General features: G+C 41.1%; 1 protein-coding gene across 1 annotated transcript in view; it reads left to right on the top strand.

Annotated features, from left to right (window-relative positions):
- sgcz (sarcoglycan zeta) overlaps positions 1–16,940 on the top strand; it is a 41,484-nt gene that overhangs the window by 15,477 nt on the left and 9,067 nt on the right. The window contains exons 3-6 of the mRNA XM_080450528.1: positions 2,185–2,286; positions 7,157–7,244; positions 9,648–9,770; positions 12,294–12,369. Coding sequence (XP_080306654.1) covers positions 2,185–2,286; positions 7,157–7,244; positions 9,648–9,770; positions 12,294–12,369 — 389 coding nt within the window. The remainder of the gene's footprint in view (positions 1–2,184; positions 2,287–7,156; positions 7,245–9,647; positions 9,771–12,293; positions 12,370–16,940) is intronic.

The raw sequence follows: 16,940 nt of genomic DNA, 5'->3' as shown, positions 1-16,940 counted from the left end.
GCAAATATAAAACCATTTTCATAAGTAAGTAGCGTCACCCAAGCTGTGTATACTGTGTTTTGTTGTTGTTGTTTTTTGCATTCGGATTCGATACAGAATCGGAAAAGCACAGGCACGTGGAACGGGCTGACGTAGAATGTGTTCAGCTCAGAGAGAGAGAGGAGCCGAGCAGGCAGGAGACTCCATGGAGCCGCCGCCGTGCCGAGTGACATTTTCAGGGACAATGCACACAATCTACCATTTTGTCAACAAACTCCTGATGGCAGCATCCCCCCTCAGTGACAGATGTGCACCCTGGACTATCTTTATCACTCCTCTGCTTGCCTCGCCTCCCATCAATCTGTGTCTGGAGTAAAGACCTTATCAGTGTGGCTGGTGTCGCTCCAGAAAATGTACTTCACTACTTGCCATCCCTCAGGGCCGGCACTCAATAGAAACTTCTGCCAAACCCATATCTCACATCCACCTCCCATGAGAATTGTAATACGTCGACAATCACCCACTGGAATGAATGTGACATGCTCTCCATTTGCAATGCATAGCCATGCATTAATGGTATGTGAGCCCACACAAATACTATTATGTGTCTTGCCTTCTTTTTTTTTAACCCATTAAGACCTGAGTTTCCGATTCTACAAAATATTTAGATTTTTTTTAAATAAAATAAATTTGTAGATCTGCTATTTTTGAATAGCCAACGAAATCTAAAGTGGCACAGATACGTTCCAGGTCTTAATGGGTTAAAGGGAGGGGGGGAGAAACTTACACCATTTTCTGTTGTCCATCTTTTTTGACCTAAGTTTTGTAGCGTTCCATAATATTTCCAAGCACACCTGGTTGCATGAGAGGAAAGTAGGATGGTATGGCTGCCTGGTAGGATGATATGTGGGATGCGGGATGCAGGTGTGAATGCCTGTCACTGTGCCTCTTAACCACTTGAACCCATGGCATCTTTGTTTAATTCTGGGCATGTCATATAGCAAGCAAACATTCAGTGAAAACAGGTGAACATTTCCATGAAAATAGCAGATCTACTGCATGAGCTCACAACGTGTGTCACAATGTGACGTGTTGTGAGCTTGTGGGTCAGCTATACTGTATTTTTGGCAAAGAGATTTTGTGTAGAGAAAAAAAGGGAGGGGGGGGGGGGGCAAGTACAGACCCCTGCCGGAACCAAGTCAATGAAGTATTGGTTAAAGTTTTTTAAATGGCCGGACGTATTCCTCCCAGAATTCATCATTGGTCTCCCCTTGGTTTGACTTTAAAGTCTCAGTATCTCTTTTCATTCTAATCAAATTCTCTCTGTTCTACGGGCGTATCGTGCACGCACGCACACACACACACACACACACACACACACACACGTACAGCGTACCAGCAGTATGTGCCTATATTTAAAACCATACACCTCTAAAACAAGTCACATAATCTGGAAGTGGGACTATATGTATTTTTTCCCCAGAGTGAATGTATTCAGTGGGTTCCTCTTCCCCCCCCGCCATCAAATCCATAGCTGCCACATTAGCCATGGATTCACTCAGTCTGCTGTCACCCTTCACACCGCTGAGCGTCTGTGCTACTGTCACCGCGGTGCGATGTCCTACCTCTTGCCCTGGCATTCAGCACTGCCTGTCCACCATGCATGTACTGACGGCACATATACATAGAAAGTACTCCACCAGACACAATTCAGCACAGGGCTCAGGGAAATACAGTGTTTGCTCGTATTAAGTAAGCTCTTGATCATACTTCAGGATCTGTTTTAATACACAAGAAAACCAAAATTAGATTCATTCATAAACAGAAAGATCCTCGGTGCTAATTAAACTGTCAAAAACTGACCTGCAATGCTGAGGAGTTTGCAGTGTAGCAATAGTAAAATTATAGTGCATTATATCATGTAATGTCTGGCAGTCTGCAGTAATTGCCCAATTTGCCCTCGATTCCTTATAACAGACATAATGTAATGGCTGCTGAACCTGCCATGGTTTTACAGAGAAAAGGTCACAGGTTTGTAACCAAAGAAAGACTTAATTGTGCACCGATCTTTAACTTTATCTTTATACGTGTCTCACCATCAGCGGTGTGACTGTGGGCATACAGTATACTGCACATACCTACAGAATGGGAGCGAGCAGTGACGCAAAACCACTGCATTTATTCCTGTTTGTGATTCTGCTGTAGGATGGCATGGGGACCCTCCGACTGAACAAAGAAGGCATTCGCCTGGAGGGAATCTCAGAGTTTCTCCTGCCTCTATATATGAAGGAGATCCGTTCCAGAGGGGTAAGTTGCTCAAATGATCCTTTCCCTAAAAGCCTATATGCACACAGTTTTCAGTTTCAACATTTTACAACACGGATGACCTTTCACAGTGTACTTTTTCACTGAAGCATTTGTTTGTCTCTAATTATGGGCATGTAATAATAGGTGAACATTTGGCGAAAATAGACAAACATTTGATGCATGAGGCTCTGTGAGATCTGCTATCTCTAGTTTGCTTGTAGAGCTATTTTCACTAGTTGATGTACAATGAAGTGTAATACATACTAAAGTATAAGTGCTTAACAGACATCTGCATATAGTTTGTGACAATAGACCAGAATACTTGTAGGCACGGCCTCAACAAACAAGAGCCTAAGTTGAGCTGCCGGTGTTTCAGAAACGATTTCTCTTTTTTCCCCAGCGGTTAAGAATTTAAAGTAGGTGAGCGTCATTGCGTTCATAGAAAAACTGCTTCTCTTCTGTGTCAAACACTGAATAGGAAGTGATCAATCCATGAGGGCCTCTGTGACTGTGACACATTTTTCTCTATACACTACAGTAGGTGGCCATGAACATAGAAGTATAGTGGATAAACCCTCCACCACCCCCTCCTCCTCCCTCTTCACTGCTACTATGCTTTCATTGTTTTTTTGTTTGTTTTTTATTAGTGGGGTGTTTGGAGAGTCAATGAAACTGCTTTTTTTCCCCAACACCCTTTAAGCAGAGCCCTGCTGAACTGTAGGAATTAATACGATTGACTGTAACGTGTGTTTAAAGCTTGAATCGAAAAAAGATCTTACCGAAAGGCATTGACAAGTTTGCATTGATCTTTGGTTGTCGAGGAAGCACGGTCGATGCATGAACAGCAAAGGCCAACTCCCTACCGGGGCTCTGATGTGAAGTTACTTTGTTGTTTAGCCTTGCATTTCTGAATGGCAACTCGCTTAGAAAGATCACTCTCTCTCTCTCTCTCTCTCTCTCTCTCTCTCTCTCTCTCTCTCACTCTCTCTCACTCTCTCTCACACACATACACACATTCTCTCTATCTGTCTCTCTCTCTCTCTCTCTCTCTCTCTCTCTCTCTCTCTCTCTCTCTCTCTCTCTCTCTCTCTCTCTCTCTCTCTCTCTCTCTCTCTCTCTCTCTCTCTCTCTCGCTCTCTCTGACTTGGGTGCTGCTCCTATCGTCCCTCATTTCCTGCTGTCCTCCAGCGGTGTGCTATCAGGGCCTGCCATCAGCGGGAGATGGGTAATAGGCTGCCTCTCGGCTGCTCAGAGGCCACATACAAACCCTACCGGAGATTACAGGCGATTACTGAGGGACCACGGTCCCTCCCGCTGGATTTCCAATCAAGCCCACGCGATAAATTCCCCCTGCGCTCCTTCCCGCCCCCCATCTCTCCCCTTTGATGTTCAGTAGATTAACCAACACACCGCTCCAGTGTAAAGTTGGTACAAAATTTCTTCTCCGACTCACACACGCACCACACCCGCCCGGTTCATTTTCCCTTTTCAGTGATTAGGCACGGTACAGAAAGCAATTTCAAGCACTGGGAGCCTGACTTGTATGTAGATTTGATTTTCGAGGGATTGTCGATGGAGGCCGTGGCTAGATAGCGCGGGGCCCGATTTGCTACACCGGATTGAGAAACAAAGTTAGATTGCCCTACTCAGTCTTTAATGTCATGGTTTAACTCTTTAAGACCGGGGACGCATCTGTGTGTCGTTTTTAGATTTATTTGGCTATTCAAAAATAGCAGATATAGAAGGTCATAGCGCGGCACTTGGTGCCGCACTATGAGCTTGTAGATCTGCTATTTTTGAAAAATCATGAAAAGTTGTGCAAATATCTGTTTTTCTTTCTGTTTTTTTGCTGACATTTGTAACTCAAATCTTTGCTTCTGGTGGTTCCTGGAACTAAATATTAAAAAATATATATAATCCAAAAATTTGCCATGAATTTTCACTATTTAAAAAAAATAGCAGATCTACAAGCTCATAGCGCGGCACTCTGTGCCGCGCTATGAGCTTGTATATCTGATATTTTTTTGAATAGCTCAAAGAAATCTAAAAATGACAGAGATGTGTTCCCGGTCTAAAAGGGTTAAGCTAAACATTTATTTTATTATAACAGTCGGTGGTGCACGGCACGCAGAGAACAGCAAATGCCCCGGGGCTATTGCATAACAATGCACAGCATTAGGCAAAGCACCTTATTTCCCTCTCCCCGCTGTCTATATTTTACAGAGCTAAAGCATGGTGCAATACCAACCGCAGACATTTTCACTGTGCCGCTTTGCAGACAGGCGGTACGAGGGCCACCCTTATCTGCCGGCTCCAGAGATATGTGCGGGACAAAGATCTCTGCAGGATGTTCAATATTCCTTACCTGAGGAAATATGTCAAGCACTGACGGAGCAGGGATTATGGTTATCCAATGAGACGTTGGGAGTTTATTAAATCACTGCATGGTGCTGTTTTCCAGTAGATATCTACTGTACTAGCGCTGATCAATAAGCCATTATCAGCCAGAGCAGTGGACACAGTGGTGCACTTATGACAGCTTAAGAAATAGAAATGCCGATAAATATGAAGGGTGTTTTCTCAAAAATCAGATCAACCAAGACTGTTGTTTAGTGCATATTATATATATACGGTTGTGTGTCAGAACATGTGTATGTCAAATGTTCATCACGCACGGAACTTATTGACTTGATAATCCAAATCCGAAACGTAAGTCCATGAATAGCTGAGCAGTGACTCTCAGTGTTCAGTGTTATTCTCATAAATAACGTCCCTGCTCCTTTGAGTCAATAACTTTTTACCTGGCAATTCATTCCTTGTTAACCAGTCATTGAATGGATACTGTTTGGGTGGCACTGATCGCTCATAATACACTGACTATACTTTTGAATTTGGCTGCACACCCTTATTGTCTAGTTTCCAACAATATAATAGAACACACATATTTTTGGAATGAGGAACAACGTTGGCGGTAGCTGTTACAGTTAATTGCAAGTATTGTGGTTAAGCCTGCCCAGAGTGATAAAGTATAAGTGTATTGCAGAAACAGTAAAAATGATGTCTGAAATATAAGTGGTTTGTAAAATGTTCCAATAAATAAGTGATATTTCACCCCTATGATTTAAAATCTTCCAATAAATAAGTGATATTTCACCACTATGATTTATGATCAATGAGTTTATTTTTTTATTTTTTTTTACTTTTTAGTTTACAGTTTGCCTTTAAACTGGAACTTAGTGCTAAATAGGTTGTATCCTGTGCTTCTCTACGAGTGTTTATAACTGTTGTAATGGTGTACTGTAAGTGTTCATGTAAATGCCCGGGACTATTAGAAACAGGTTGAAAACGTGTAATATTGAGAGGCAAAGAACAAATGGTATTTGTATTGGACTGTGTGTATATAATACTCTGTATAAGCCCTGCCATTCTACCAGCTGTCCGCGGTCTCTGAGACCATTGGATGGTATATAAATAGAATCGGAAGCAGGTGTAATTCATTAGAGTTAAATCTCTCTCTCAGCCAGTCAAATCTGCTTGTACAGATAAGAATAACAAAGACCAATTTAACAGCCAATTATGAATCCCAAGTCCTGCGAATGCACAACTAAATGATTTAGTCATTATTTAGTCAGTAATAAGCCTTGTTTCTGATTTGTGACATTTAGATCACACCATAGCCGAGCTGAATTTCCCCGTGGTAGAGTAGTTTGATCAAGTAGCATGTTAATGAAACACCAGGGTGACTGGTATTCGAAATAACAAAACGCTCGTAGACATGATCAAAACTCTCCTGTTTAATTTACAGTTGAAAGGTTTATAATTGCATGTTTCTTTTTTGCGTTCTATTGCACAGTCAAATTCCAACACCATCCAATATGTTTTCACTGAATGTCATATTTAGTGAGCTGTGTGTGTTTGCAGTTCAGGTAAACAAGGTTCAACTGAAAGAGAATTCAGCCTTATAAACGCACGTGCAAGTTTGGTTTTGGATCATGAGGTGTGACAGCTAAATCCTGAGTGACATCCTCTTGCTAAGAAGTCTGCCATCGTGTAGTGTACACCCTCGCAGAAAGATAGGAGCAGCTTACAAGTTTGCCTTCTTTTTAAAAATACTTTGTGGAGAAACAGTCTGCTGTGCTCTCTTGCCTTTGACTATGATGTTGCTTATTGCATGCAGGGCAGCACCCGTCGGCTTCCCTCAGCCATAGTAATTTTTCAGCCTGACGGGGCCCTCTGCAGCTAGAACACACTCCATTTATGTGCACCGGCTTTGATCTGCACTTGACCTTAACTGCTTGAGGGGGCTGGTGCGGAGTCTCAGCTCTCTGGCCCCCGCAGGACACTGTTTTAGACCTGCACACTTTAAAGTGATGCTTCAAAATCAAGAGTTAAAATTCTATCCCACCGCAGCAACTTTTCTGAAGAAGTTCTGTTCACGATGCACATTTTTATGTGGAGCCAACAAGCAGGGAATGAGAACGAACAGCGTGACCTCCACAAAGCTGAATGAACTTGGCTCTTAATCTGCAGTAAGTGTGCAGTAAGTAAGTGATGTGTTTTTAAACACACTGTTGCAAAGTGATTCTTCACACTGTCACAACAGAACAAGTTGATATAAAGCGCAAATAAAGAAAAAGATGAAAAAGAACAGGCGCTGGGCCTGGTTGCAAGTGCCTTCAACAGCACATATTCACACTATTATTTGCTGTTCACCGCGAAGCAGCTCCGCTAGCACTGGGATTTTTAGGGCACCTTCACCGTCGTTAATGAGGGAGCAGCTGCAACCGTTCACAGTTTGTGGAATCGAAACAGCAACATTTTAATTAGTTAAATTCCTCATTCTCTCTCCTTCACCATGTTTCCCCTATAGGACAGTCCATTGGTCTTGCGGTCAGAAAAGAACGTAACGGTGAATGCTCGAAACAGCAAGGGCCAGCTCACTGGCCAACTCACAGTGGGTGAGTTTCCAATCATTCCCAATGCATTTACCCACACATTAACATGTATCCAATTATTTGATTGTCTGTATGAGAATGTCATTCCAATGTGAGTTTGATCACGTGAAAAAAAAAGCATATACCTTTCACCAAGTATCTTGCTATGAAACAATGGTCTTTTAGCTGAAGGTTATACTTCTGTGGGTAGAAACTATTGATAAAATAACAGTTTAAATTCAACTGTCTCCTCTTGAATAGCATAATAGCATGATGAACTTAAGGTAATGACTTTTCTCAAAATGAGAAAGTACAGTTAGGTTAAAGAATTATTTAATTTGTCTCTTTGTAAATTGCCTGATTGGTCCCATTTTATTAATGACTTTGATCAAGATTAGAGCAACTATTTATCTTTGAGTCATTGTGAATTGCTATCCTCTCTGCATGAGGAGACGCCGGGTAGTTTTTTCCTAACATTAACCTTTGAAGCATTATCAAAAGGGCATTGGATTCTTCTTATTATCATCAAGTTGAGCCATCAGTCAGTCCAAATGACAAGTCATTTACATGATAAATGACCACTGGAAAGCAAATGACCAGCTTATTAACATTAGGCTAATAGCTATTGATTTTAGCCAGCATAAGTTGAGAATTGATGGTTATTCGACAAGACTTGTGATATGACACTCTTTGGTCACGCTTGACCTCCCCTTGAAAATTAGTCCGTGATTAGGTAGAACCTGCGTTCTGAATGAAACGAAACACGGTGAGAATAATTAAGCTGCTCAGTGGGTTCTCTGAGGAATAGACAAAAGCCTGTGGATTAGTGGGAGAGATGAAGCGTTCCACATGCTGATTAGTAAAAAACACAAAATAGATTAATCCATTTCGACCGGGCGGGAACGCATCTGTGTCATTTTAAGATTCATTTGGCTATTCAAAAATAGCAGATCTACAAGCTCATAGCGCGGCACAGAGTGCCGCACTATGAGCTTGTATATCTGCTATTTTTGAGAAATCGTGAAAATGTGAATATGAAAATGTGAATATATATATATAAATCTTCAAAGATATCTATATATCTTTGAATATATTTTTTTTCAAGCGAACATTTGTAACTCAAATCTTTGCTTCTGGGGGGTCCCTGGAACAAAATATTTTTGAGATGGGGGTCCTTGGCCAAATACGTATACATTTTGGGGTCCTTAACATGAAAAAGTTTGAGAACCACTGACATAGTAACATACGTTTACTTTTTTTAGAAGAAGACATTCTAAAAACAGACCTTTTGTAGAATCGGCCTCAGGGCTTCTTTTTTTTTGTAATAACTTTTTATTTACTTTTTCTTTTTTCACAGAAAGTTGTGTCAATAAATGTAATCAAATAAACATCAGATCTTAATGGGTTAAATGACACTTGAATTTAGAAACAAAAAATAAGAAAAAAACCCAACAGAATTAATATTCTTCACCAGTGGAAAAACCTTCCCAATTAAAGTCTGTCTATTGTGGAAACTGATCTAGACTTGCAGGGTCTTTGTCCTTTGCAAGCGAAAAACCTCCATGCCTGTGCCCCGTTTCACAAAACTGTGATAATTTGCACAGAGACCTGTGCCTTCCTGTTATTTGACTTGTTCTGTGCTCAGTGTTCCTTTCTTCTCTATTCTATTTTTACCTATTCTAACTCTTCCTGTAAATGCAAACGTTGAGAGCTTGCACAAAAAACGAATTTCACCCACTCTTTTACCACCGTAATCGTGTGAGAAGTTGAAGTATCAATGAACTGTATAAGTCTCAAATCACCTGATTTCATCTCTTTCCAATTGTCCCCATGTAACAGGAATTTATATTTATGTATTAAAGGGATAGTTCACCCAAAAAAATACTTATTTTCTATCAATTACACAACCCATCATGAAGCCTTGAATTCATGGATATTTTTTCGTTTTTGTCGCATTCCTAAGCCAATAATTTGATGCTCGGCGGAAAGATGCTAATGTCTCCGGTAGGAGACTCAAAGTTGACACTTTGAGTCTCCTACCGGAGCCGCCGCCAGTCATCAAATTATTGGCTTAGGAATGCGACAAAAACAAAAATATTCAAGCATCCATGGGGTGAGTAATCGATAGAAAAAAAGTCAGTTTGGGGGTGAACTATCCCTTTAATGTTGATGTAAAGAGCAATACACTATAATATCACAGCCAAAGCCAAACACACACGTTGATATGCAATTTAGATCTGGCCAAAAAGTATAGTATATTTATTTTTGGTTCAGGTCAACTAACTATAACTCTAGAGCTATAACAAAGTTGGCCCTTGGCGGGAGTCCTAGTAATGGTCCGCCAGTATTTATAGAGACATTTGCATGTGATTTGTGGTCCTGAATGATGCCTCCATTATTTCAACCTGGACTTCCATCTGTCCACAGGTCTGGAGTCAGTGGAGGCCCACTGTCAGAGGCTGGAGATACACAGCAAGGACCGAGGAAGACTGCTGTTCTCTGCCAGTGAGGAGGAGGTCAGCATCAAAACAGAAAAGCTCACCGTTACAGGTATGAACAGGAAACAGAAGAATAAAAGCTATTAACCCAATAGAGCATCGCAGTTCCCGCCCACTTCCTGGTTTTTCCTGGTGCCGGAAGGAAAAACTCAATGCATTTTTCCCATTGACATTTCCAAAAATATTTATATCAATTAATTTAAGCCTAGAATCAAGCCAATAAAACATGACCATCATCATGACCATAAAACGTTTTTTTCTGTGATTTTCTTTATTTTATATTTAATTATATGATATACTATATTTAATAAATACCCTTTGTTTTGCCGTTTTCAACAAAAAAAAAATCACAGAATCAAACGTTTTATGGTCATGATGATGGTCATGTTTTATTGGCTTGATTCTAGGCTTAAATTAATTGATATAAATATTTTTGGAAATGTCAATGGGAAAAATGCATTGAGTATTTTGCGGTGGAACCCGGAAGGGGCGGGAACTGCGATGCTCTATTTAGACCCGAGGCCGGGTCTAAAAATGGCTTCTAAATCGTGAAGTTTTCTGAAAAACTTCAAATCTTAATATATAAAAAAAATAAAATAATATTGCTATATATATATATATATATATATATATATATATATATATATATATATATATATATATATATATATATATATATATAGCAAAAACTAAAATGACACAGAGGCGTTCCCGGCTCAAAAGGTATAACAACATATAGGTAACAGGTGTAAATTATTGCCCATGCTGTAAAGTGACGGTTCTAGTAACAAATTATACACAATAGTATGTGTAGCCAAGGCAAAACTGATTAAGGACTATTACCATACACACATATCCTCGTACATTTTCATGTATACGGCACCTTAACATTCCGTCCTCATACATTTTACGTACACGCATATTTGGTAATAAGCACAATAACGCTGTGTACTTGTACCTGCTGTATATTTGACCTCGTACACAGTAAATACCTCAACGCCATTCTTGTACCTGTAGAGCTCACAATACACGTAATTAACACTTAATTAATGCTTGATTCATGATTAACTCATACATTAATCTACCACTAATTTATCATGAATTAATCATTAGTTCCTTTTAATTAATGATGAAATCACTATGACTTAACCAAAGTTAATGTATCATTTGTTAAGGGCCACACGTGGTGGGCTTGTAGATCTGCTTTTTTTCGGTTGCTTCTACGCCCAGGATGAATTCATAGCTCTACAGTAGGAGTAGCGAGGAGAGTGGGTCTCTGGTGATGATTGTTCCAAAGCTTCCATGACAGTACATTGCTGTGTGTTAGGCTGATGGGGGTCTCCTAAATTGGACTGGCTCACTGGATATCACATCATTACTTAATCATTACTTTAGCCTCATTTACTTACTATTAATAATGAATCCTGGGCACAGAAGCCACCAAAAAAAGCTGATCTACAAACCCACCACGTGTGGCCCCTAGCTTTGGTAACTTTGGTTAAGTAATAGTGATTTCATAATTAATTAACAGGAATTAATAATTAATGAATGGTGAATTAATGAATGATCATAAATTAAGCATTCATTGAGTGTTAATTAAGCGTTAATTAAGCATTAATTAAGCGTTCATTGAGCGTTAATTACGTGTATGTACAGTATTAGCTCCCTATAGTGAGTTGCGACCCTTTTAGATTGTATTTCTATGTATCAATGTAACTGCACTCGTAGGAAGCTATAGCACAAAATAATGTCCACCCACTCCTTTATACTTGGTGTAAACGTATGACGTAACAATAAAGATGAGTGTGTAGACTATATTGGCGATAAATAAAACACAATGAGGGATGTCAAGGGTCAGCCAGGCTCGCAAGACAATTACCATAAAATAACTCTGACACCGATTATTTGAGGACACACAGCCACGGCCGAGAGTGAAAGGGAAACCACAGGACCATCAGGGGTTAATGCTGTATAACATACATTTTTAATGAAATTGTTAAATTGTGATTTTATCAAACATAACTATCAAACATATTGGACAGTGTACATTCCCCATAAGGAAATAAGGATAAGGATAATTCCTTTTAACAGGACGTTCATGAAAGTCCTTGCGGGCTTGTTTCCAATGAGGGCCTGTGAGCAATTAGGGGTTAAGAGTCTTGCTCAGGGACAAATTTCATTTCATCAACACATATGCTGGCGTGGCCTGGAATCGTACCTGGGGCAACCAGGGCCTCTGGCTCCCTAGGCGGGCTCACTAACCACTCAGCTATGGCCGCCCCTAAATGCACATATTTAATTCAGTCCGACCAGAAGCAGGGATAAAACATGTCCCCACCGGTCATAACAATGAATGACCAGAGGAGGGATATCAAAAACAGCACCCCCCCCCCACCCATCTCCCCCACCCATTCCAGCATACAACAAAGTCCAATAGCCGGCCAGAACTGAACCGGGGGCATTTTGCGATTACTGTATGTGGCTGATGCACTGTTAGAGCATGCAGCGATGAGGAATGTATGTCTCCACAGGTTACTTTGATCCAAGTGTTATTGTAAAAGTGTTTTATTTCCAGGCTCAGAAGGGGCGGTCTTTGGCCATTCGGTTGAAACTCCCCTCATCCTGGCATCGGGGGCTTCTAAAGACTTGAAGTAAGGGTCAAATTAATTGACATTATACATAAACGGTTCATTCATATCCTACTTGATTAAAATAAAGGTCTTTAACCACATGAACCCTATAGTGTCCCTATTCTGTGGCCGAACATTTGCCGAAAATAGCCAATCTACAATTAAAACTTTTTTTAATCAATTAGTCATCCCATGGAGACTTGAATTCATGGATATTTTTTTGTTTTGTCGCATTCCTAAGCCAATTTGATTATTGCGGACTGGTAGGAGACACAAACCGGAACCGCTGTCGGTCATCAAATTATTGGCTTATAGGAATGCGACAAAAAAAATAAAATACATGAATTCAAGTCTCCATGGGGTGACCAATGGATAGGGAAAAAAATCATTTTGAGGGTTTAAGCTTACAACACGTCGCAATGAGACTGTGAGCATGTATATTGGCTATTTCGGAGATTTGGTGTAGAGGGAAAAAAGGAGGGGGCCTAGTACAGACCCCTGGCGGACCCCGGTCAACAAAGTATAGGGGTTGGTGTGGTTAAATAACAATGATGACATTTCAAAGATAATGTGCACATACATCATCCTTCTCATTTACACAATAGTTTTCACCCTCTTACACTCTATTCAACCATTACACCAATAAATAATACATGCAGTAGCTATAGTAGGATTAACAGCAGTCTCATTTGTTAGTTATATTAAGTAATGATGTAAAGAAGTGCTTTGGCTTAGTGCTTTGTGAGAACATTAGTGTGATTGATATGCATGTTAGACACACATGCTCCCCATGTGCACGCTCTTTGCCAGAGGCGTCAGCCCTCGTCCGTCCATTAGCAAGGCATAATGAGTGTGGTTTGTCGTCCATCTTACTGGTCCTAAAGGAAGAGCTGGGGATCAAAGTTGGCAGAAAAACAGTGTTCTGGCAGCTAATTCCTGAAAAGTGAGTGGAATACTGATGAGCCCCGGTGCAACACACACACACATACAGAGCCCCAGCCCATCATGACTGTGACCATCTGCAACGTGTGCCCCAAATGCACACAAAATGTAGGCATCTGACACTCAACCCACAGTACAGTTTCAAAAAGGCCGGTGACATAATACTAAACAAAATTAATCTGAACTTCAAACCAAGCTGCTGTGCTTTAGTGAATGTTTTCCACCGAGAATTAGAATATATTTTTTCGGCTGAACTGCTGTATGTAGATAAGTGTATTTATGATATCACTGTTTCATGTATAAATCAACTTTCATGTTTAAAAATGAATGAGACACTTTTAGATGAGGGTTTTTCAAATATCTATGAAAGTTCCCAATGTTTCAGTTGTAGACAGTGGAAATTGTGTGTTAAAACATAAAATATATAGGGCAAACGTGTAAGTGCGTAAACTCTTCCACATTCTGCTTGGGGACCCCCTGGAAACCCCCTCAAGGACCCCTGGGGGTCCTCGGACTCCACTTTGAGAACCAGTGCCATCCAAAGACCTTCCCACCTCGGGCTTGATTCACTCCGCAAATGATGACAGTCTTCATACGGCTCTGAATGCCCGGACATAAATGCATCCAAATGGAGCCTGCTGAATGTAAACGTGTCATGACCCCGCTGCCTCTCCCGTTCGATTTATGTCTTAATAAGAGACTACAGAATCATGCCAATTTTATCCTCTCTCTCCAATTGTCGATAACAGCGAAGCAATTAGACCGTCGCCATCGCAAAGCTCTTACCACCTGTCAGTAAACCTCTCTGGTTGATAAGGGTATGCCTCTGCTTGTTTCCATGATGTCACTCTCCTTTTCATGTTTGACAGAGAGAGAGCTTTCTGTGTGGCACGCTTGCCTTCACTGTGGTAATCTGGTTGGAGTGCTAAAAAGAGTCAAAGAGAGACAAAATCTAAAGAAATGCACCCGGTATCTTTGACACCCTTGTATTATCCACGCTGTACACACTGCAGTGTTCACTGCTGACATTATGTTTCCTTGTGTGAAATGATCCGTGTGGAAGTGCAGAAATATGGACAGAAATATACTGTATTTCACAAGAGTTGCAGCGATTTATTTGTTATTGTTACTACTACTGCTATTGCTGAAGTAGTATACTGACTTTAAAAGAAAGAAAATAAAATAGAAAATAAAATCTTCTCTCACACTATTTTTTTTTAAAAACCTAGCATGGGAACATTTGGGGATTCTCAAAAGATTTTCAAAAGATTAGAAAATACGATATATATACATACAGTATATATAATGTATATGTGTGTGTGTGTGTGTGTGTGTGTGTGTGTGTGTGTGTGTGTGTGTGTGTGTGTGTGTGTGTGTGTGTGTGTGTGTGTGTGTGTGTGTGTGTGTGTGTGTGTGTGTGTGTGTGTGTGTTAAATCATAAACCCCGGGGGATGAGCAGCGGAGCAACTGTGGGGAGCTATTTTCTTTTTCATACTTAAATTACTTTGGGGAACTGTGTTCCTTCAGGCATTTCATACAGTGGGCGAGTGCAACTATATCTGCAGGAGGCGTATAAAGCTCCTCTGTGAGATGTTGTTTCAGCACATCATCTCTCCCTCTCAGCTCAGTCATCTCCTGTTCTAGCCCCCGTCAGAACTGCTTCACCCTGACTCGCGGTTGTTTTTCTCCTGGTCTCTGATCAGTTCCTTCCACTCTGGTGTGCTGTCTCTCACCAGAGCGGATCTGCTGAGTAGAAATCCTCTTGGTGTCCACACCGCTGCTGCTTGTATGTGCAGAGCTGTGTTGGTACAGCGAAGGAACACGGACGCGGAACGTGTTCAGCCTCGTGTGCTCCTTCATCCGTGGGCAGCAATCTTGACAGGTTGTTGAATGCAATTTAGCTCTGCAAGTTCTCATAGTGAGGGGTGGGCAACCTCTGACGTGATCTACTTTGTCAGGCAGGAGAGATCTGCTGTAGCATACCATCACCAGCCAAATCGACAGTGAAAATAACCACAGCTGTTTAGTCTTTTGATAGGCACGTTAGTGCCCATAGTGTTGTTGTTTTTTTTCGTCCCCCCCTGACGTGCACAGACAGTGGCATGGACCCGAGGGTGTGCGGTGCCTGTCGTTGAGTCGGTCAGATTGGCGCTTGTCCGGAATCGCTAATCCCACCGATACAACCATATATAGGCATACAGTGGTATATGGAGTTCCGGTTGCCGATCCAACCGATATGCCATACAGTATGAGTATGCTCATATACGGAACCGACCGACTTCAAACTCGACGCATATATGGGCATGCTCATATATGGGAATATAACAAACTAGAAAAAGTGCTCCTCGGAGCACAGGTCTCCGCCAGGTCAGGTAGGTTATTGTGGGCCAGCAATGTTCGGAATTCGCCAATCAGCATGGAATATGAAAAATCGGACGGAACCATCTTGATCACTTGACTATAGAGATAATGTGTACCGATTTGCGTGAAATTTGGATAAAATCTGAAGGCGTAAGGTCCTTACACACCGGGGGAGATTTTTTCATGCGAATAATACCTTTTTTTTAAAAACCTTATAAAGTCAATAAAAGCTTCCACGTAAATTTCGTGGAGCGAAAAAGCGTCTTTTATTTATTCGGACCGCATCCGAATGTTGCGTATATTCGCATAATCGCCGGTGTGTAATGACCTTTAATATCCAAAAATGTGTTTTACATTCCTGGTGGCGCTATAAAAGGCCAATGTGAAAAATGCAGGGCAAAGGTTTTTCCTTGGCCTCTAGAGAGAGTGCAAACAAAGTTTTACACCGATTGGTGCAGTTATAGGTAAAAACACGAATCAGCCTGTTATAGCGCCACCATGAGGCTGATTTGAAAATTCAAGTGACATTTCTTCCTCAGCCTAATGGAAATGTGCGTGCAAAATTTCATGGAAATGCACGCTGTGTTCAGGATTTGTGGCATTTTGTTCAAAACGGAGTACTCCTGCAAACTTTGGAAGCCAATTTTAGCCGATTAGGATGGAATCTGAAAGCCATGTATTTTACTATAAAGTATCTCTAGTCGTTTAACGACTAGAGATACTGTGTACCGATTTGCGGGATTTTTGGACAAAATCTGTCGGAGTACTGTCAAAAAATGTGTTTTGCACAAATCGGCCTCCTGGACTGGTGGTGCTATAAAAGGCCCATGTGTTTGGGGCAGAGGTTCATCTCTGGCATCCAGGGAGTGTGTGTGCACAGTTTCGCTGCGTTCAAGCCAACGGTTGCACAGATTAGCTGTTCACAGACAGATGGACACACGGACGGACAGGGGGTAAAACATACTCTCGCCATGCCTTTTGGCCTGGCAGAGACAATAATAAAGTCTGACTCTATGCAGAGAAAACTTTAAAGTTGTCACGGTCTGAGTCAGGGCAGATTGTAGGAGGAGACAGAGGCTGAACAGGTCAATTAACTCAAAAGATGGGAATACAAACAAGGCACTGAACTCATGATTATACTACATGCAACATAAGACAATGAACCACCAAGAACACAGCCCAAACACAGGGATTAAATAAACAGGGAAATAATAAGACACAGGTGAACTAAACAGACAATCAACACTGGGATAGGCTGGGGGACTAAGAGGACACAGGAGGAGAAAACT

The sequence above is a fragment of the Gymnoscopelus braueri genome, assembly GCF_963280865.1.
Source record: "Gymnoscopelus braueri genome assembly, chromosome: 15".
Classification (NCBI taxonomy): Eukaryota; Metazoa; Chordata; class Actinopteri; order Myctophiformes; family Myctophidae; genus Gymnoscopelus; species Gymnoscopelus braueri.
This window is presented reverse-complemented; position numbering and strand designations above follow the sequence as displayed.